Genomic DNA, 5,556 nt, shown 5'->3' with positions numbered 1-5,556 from the left:
GAGGCACTGATGTATTTAGACTTGAGATCTTTTTGGCTAGGACATACATAACGACACATTTTTCTACCAGCATCATGTCTTTTGGGTGGTGGCTCTGAGGGTTCCCCTAAATGAGAGCTGATTCTCTTGCGTAAAGATTTTGTTTCTTTCAACTATTACGTCGTTTAGTCTGATGTGGAGCAGTCAATACCATGTCCATTTTTTTATAAAGTTCCTTCTAGTTGTAATTGTATCAGAATTGTTTAACATATTACTAACTTTTGCGTTTATGCCAGTAGTGTTGAGAATCTAGAAATAATAATCAAGAACTTTATATATTCATCTGTGACCAAAATTACATAATGGCTGGGACATATAAATCACTTTCATTCAGTTGTGTATATGATATCACTGTTATTTGTTCGTTATAGACTTTTACTTCTTTTACCTTGTCATCATCAGAATCATGTGTCTGACTCACATTCATTTTCATCAAAAATTACATCCTCATCTTCATTTTCTTCAAAAATTCTCTCTAAAGCTTGGCGAATTTCATCATTTATTAATCGCCCAGCCATTATAACTGTATTCATATTTTTTCCACAAATAATTTACCACCCGATATAAATTAAAGAGCCAAAACAAAAATAATAGCTTAAAGATTAAAAGTTACGCCGCGTGCCTGGTCGGGTCCCTGAGACCCGAGCCCACACAAAATGCGTATTGTTCGGATGGGTGTACATTGCGGACAGCGGGAGAGTAGTCAAAATAGCCGTTAGTTTGTATCGCGAAGCTACTCAGGAGTGCAGCGGGTTTGCTCCGAAAATTTAAAAGTTATCGTTGATTTTTTGAAGTGACGGGTCTGTCAGACCCACCAGGCACCCGAAGGGTTAAATAATATTTAAATGATGTCTCCGTCTAATCATCAGATATAATGGTCATATTAAAATACGGTGTTTTACGTTAAAAAGATACTTGAGTCAAACATTTGTGAAACGATACTTACCGAACCTTTACTGCAGGTAATGGAGATACCGATTAAGTTAACGATCCCCTGTCTCTAAGGTTGTTTTGTTCAGCTGTTTTCTTTTAAATATTGTGCATTTCCATAATGCTCGAAGAAAGATGTTTTGTCTTTGAAAAATATATTATTAAATGCCATTGCAATTTGATAATATTGTAAACTTTAGCGTTGTTATGTGGAAATTAAATAAATAATAATTTTGAGCCATACGTGTCGTACTTGCGCACAAATTATTCCGTAAAATTGTTGGGTTTGAATGTTTTGTTTTTATTAATATTTGTTGTGATGGTAGCTGTAGTTAAACGTTCAAGTTTCATTCCAATAGTCATCTTCATTATCGAGCTCAAGAGTATTCTAACATAAACACTACTAAATTCTTTTTTTTATTATATTATAGGCGGTTAACAAGCATACTTAGCTGGCGTAGGGGACACCGTGATCATGAAGGCGGTTCCCCCAGAGCGAGGTTCCACCATTGCACTGCAGTGGGGTTGACCTCTGCGATTATCCCGATAGTGGGGACTGCGTTCGCGCTATCCCCCCTTATTTTCGTCTCGGTAGCATGCGTAAGAGATCCCGTGGCGTCCGCCGAAAGACGGAGAGGTTACCGCTGATTTTTTAGTGGGTAAACCCAGTGTTTGGCTGAACTCGGCGTCCAGGGCTCTAGGGAGTCCCACACACGCCACTTTCCATCACGTGGGGGAAGCGCGTAAAGCGTTTTTCCAGCCATAAAAAAGGGGTAAACAAGCAGGATAACCTGATTGAAAGTGATTACGACAGCCCATGGACATCCGCAACACGGGACATGCAGGTGCATTGACTGCCTTTTAGGTAGGCGTCTTTTCTTGAAGTTTCCCAAGTCGTATCGGTTCGGAAAAACCGCAGGTGGAAGATGGTTCCAGAATACTTCTGCGGTGCGGGTTGATCGTTTGTTCTATTAACCAAGTATCAGCTCGAAATAAAACATCTAAATTTAAAAAAAAAATAGCTCTGTTAGAAAATAAATGATATTTCGTTACATGTGACTGTGCTTCGGATAAAAATCTAGAGTTATGAAATTGGAGTTGAAGCTCCAGAGACAACGAATTTCATGTAGATAAATCCCTATCTCGGATCAACATTACCTTGTTTTTCATCCCGATAAATCACAACTCCCTCGTGATAGGGAGAATTGTAAATGAGGATTATATTACCATAGTTGAATTATAATAATGTCTAGATTCCCTCAGCTTTATAAATAGAGAAAAATGTTATAAGATCCTTATTCTTACGTTGTTTAATATTCGTAGCAAATAGTTTTATGTAGTATAAGAAAGGAGATCGGGAATATTTTTCGGAGATCCTTGTATTTTTTTATTACTTTTTTATAATTGAGTAGGTACGTTTGAAAATCCATTTAATATAAAAACTGATGGTTACTCATATGCGTTTTATTTTATTTTACTCGATATTACTTCCATAACATGCATGTGTTATATGTGTATTGTCAATACTAATATTATATATGTCAAAATAACTCTTATCGTCTGTCTGTCGCTCTTTAACGACCAAATCAATGACGGGTCATTTGATGAAATTTAATAGGAATCAAACTTAAGGTCCAAGGAAGGACATAGGCTACTTTTTGCCTAACACATGACAATCAACCCCTCAAAAGCGAACGAAGCCGCGAGCGGCAACGAGTATGTCACATAACTATTAATAGTAAGCAATATCGACATTACATATGAACTTGACAATTGGGAGGTCAATGACCTTAACGAAAACAAAATGCACTTTCTGCAAAAAAAAAATTGCTTTCGGGAAGCGACAAATGAATTTCATTAAAATCGTTCGAAGAGTATCGAACCGAAGTAAAAAGCAGTGCGAGCGATGGCGATGTTAAAACGAATTTTTAAATAAAGTGAAAAATCGCAGCCAATCGAGTTTCCATTAATTCGCTGTCAATACTAAAAAAGTACCGTTTTCCAGATGACTGCATTAATTCATTAGTTTAGATCGACTCATTACGTCGCGTTGCGTTATTGACAAATAAATTAATTGCAACGTTCTTACGAAATGGCCAGGATATATGTATGGTGGTGAATTAAAGCAAATCGAATTCATATAAATTTAGTTGTGATTTTTTCGGAAGTAGTTTCAACGAATTTGCACTCGTCACGTCAATATTTAAATTTTAAAGTTGGTGAAACTGCTATATAGAGAAACGTTTAAATAGCTGTTTCGTAGAATCTATACTATCTTTACTTCTTTACTAATATTATATATAAATGTGAAAGTAACTCTTTCTGTTTGTTTATCTGTCGCTCTGAATTTGACGAAATTTCCTATGAAGCAAACTTAACCTTCAAGGAAGGCTACTTTTTTGCCTAACACAAACAACCGTGGTCGACAGCTATTATCTGATATGTCATTTATGCATTCAGTCATCATCAACAGTCATCGACGAACCGTTGAACGCATAGCACGATATATCTCCGCAACATTTTACGTTACTATTTTTTTTTTTCCTAATTACCCGCGATGTCGAAGTGTGATGCTTGTAAAAAGAATATCACAAAGACCTCTCCCGGACTGGAGTGCAGTAAATGTGAGCGGATTGTGCACCTTAACAATAAATGTACAGGTCTAAGAAATAAACAGATAACTGCTCTAAAGGCAGCTCCTAGCCTTGAGTGGACATGTCAGCAGTGTCAGCAAGAGTCGCCAAGACGATATGCGTCAATCATTATTCCAGAAGAAGAAGAAGAAGATGACGAATCTCCTGTGCAAATCAACGCAAATAAATTTCTTAAGAATATTACTAAAGAAGTTGAGAAAACTATAAAAAGCGAACTACGAGAATTAAATGATTCACTACAATTTCATAGCGCGAAACTAGATGAGGTAGTAGAATGCATCGATGCATTTAAGAAAACTATAAAAAATCTAGAACGCAAGAATATAGAACTTACAAATAAAAATAACAACTTAGAAATTCGTTTGGGAGCTCTGGAACAACGACTACAGGAATTAGAGCAAGAAAAGCTCGCGAAATTTATCGAAATTGCTAATGTGCCCTACCAGAAGAATGAAGAAATTAAAGAAATCGTAGAGAAGGTAGCTATTAAACTCAAAGTGCCTAAAGAGGGAATCAAGAGTGTAAGAAGACTTCAAGGTAGAAATGACCAGATCATAAAGGTTGAACTGGAAGACGAATCAACTCAAGAAAAATGGATGATTGCAGCTAAAGGTACTAAAACTACGGTATCGGACATCAACCCCACTGATAAAGGTAACAATAATATCGTTTATATTAGAGAAGCTATGACGAAACTAAATAAAAAAATTTTTTGGAATGCTAAGCAAGAGTTAAAAATAAATCAGAATTTCAAATACGTGTGGTTTAAAAAAGGATATGTTAGAGCTCGTAAAGACGAAAATGAAAAAACTTACACATTGAAAACGAAGGATGATTTATACACAATAATAAATAAAAAGGCTTAAGTAAAAATTTAAAAATATGTCTATCAATATTATCTGTCTATAAAAAAAATATGGATAATTTGTCAGAAGAAATTTATGAAATTAAAGATTGTAGCAGTGTTAATGATTTTTTAAGTTGTTTACCTAATAACCAAATTAATCTGTTATGTATTCATATTAATATCCGATCAATTAACAAAAACTTTGTAACTCTCGAACAATGTATAATGGCCTCTAACAAACCATTTGATGTAATTGTACTTACGGAAGCAAATATCTCAGAAACAATTAGCTGTTTATATAATATTAAGGGATATCAAATGTTTACATCATTACGAAAGTCACGAAAAGGGGGTGGTATAATAGTATATATAAGCGATAAACACAAATGTAGCATAAAAAATACAAGATCGAAATATTTTGAAAGCATAATTTGCACAATTACCACAAATTCAAACTATACAGCTATACTTTTTGCTATATACCGCCCTCCCAGTCTAAGTAAGAATCTATTTGTTGATGAACTCCGAGAAAAAATTGCAATGTTTAATAAGTATACCGATTTATATTTAATAGGTGATATTAATATAAACCTTAAAGCTGACAATCCTGTAAAACATATTTATAATAACACTTTGTATAGCATGGGCCTTGTATGTGGGATAACTGAACACACAAGAATTGAAATGTGTAATGGAAAGCTAAGTAGATCATGCATTGATCACATATACGCAAGATCCCACACACAAGAACTTTGCACTGCGGCTATCGGTACGACACTGGCCGACCACCGCGCTATTATACTAGCTTGTATAGGAGCGCAAATACAGGCTGCTTCTAAATATAAAACTTTTTTAAATAATCAAAAATTAGTTTACTATTTAAATCAAATAGATTGGAAAAATATATATAATACCAATTGCCCTATAACTATTTATGATTATATACATAAAAGCTTTACAGATTGTTACAAAAAATCTGAATATAAAATCAAAATAAAATCAAATACAACACGTATGAACAACGATTGGATCAACAACAAAATTATAAGAGTATGTAAATACAGGGACGAACTTTTTTCACAGTGG

General features: G+C 34.7%; 1 protein-coding gene and 1 pseudogene across 1 annotated transcript; both read left to right on the top strand.

Annotated features, from left to right (window-relative positions):
• The first annotated feature begins 1,413 nt into the window (after positions 1 to 1,413).
• On the top strand, positions 1,414 to 1,545 carry LOC124530134 (annotated as a pseudogene).
• Positions 1,546 to 3,490: 1,945 nt separating this feature from the next.
• On the top strand, positions 3,491 to 5,035 carry LOC124529860. The gene has a single exon (XM_047103792.1). It carries the CDS (start codon positions 3,527 to 3,529, stop codon positions 4,487 to 4,489), a length of 963 nt encoding a protein of 320 aa, XP_046959748.1. The 5' UTR covers positions 3,491 to 3,526; the 3' UTR covers positions 4,490 to 5,035.
• Positions 5,036 to 5,556: the final 521 nt, after the last annotated feature.

This window comes from Vanessa cardui, chromosome 5 (genome assembly GCF_905220365.1).
Source record: "Vanessa cardui chromosome 5, ilVanCard2.1, whole genome shotgun sequence".
NCBI lineage: Eukaryota > Metazoa > Arthropoda > Insecta > Lepidoptera > Nymphalidae > Vanessa > Vanessa cardui.
The sequence above is the reverse complement of the archived record's forward strand: the minus strand, read 5'-3'. Positions and strand labels throughout refer to the sequence as shown.

Excerpts from the sequence above, each read along its gene's own strand:
- LOC124529860 (XM_047103792.1), top strand. The coding sequence starts at position 3,527 with ATGTCGAAGTGTGATGCTTGTAAAAAGAATATCACAAAGACCTCTCCC.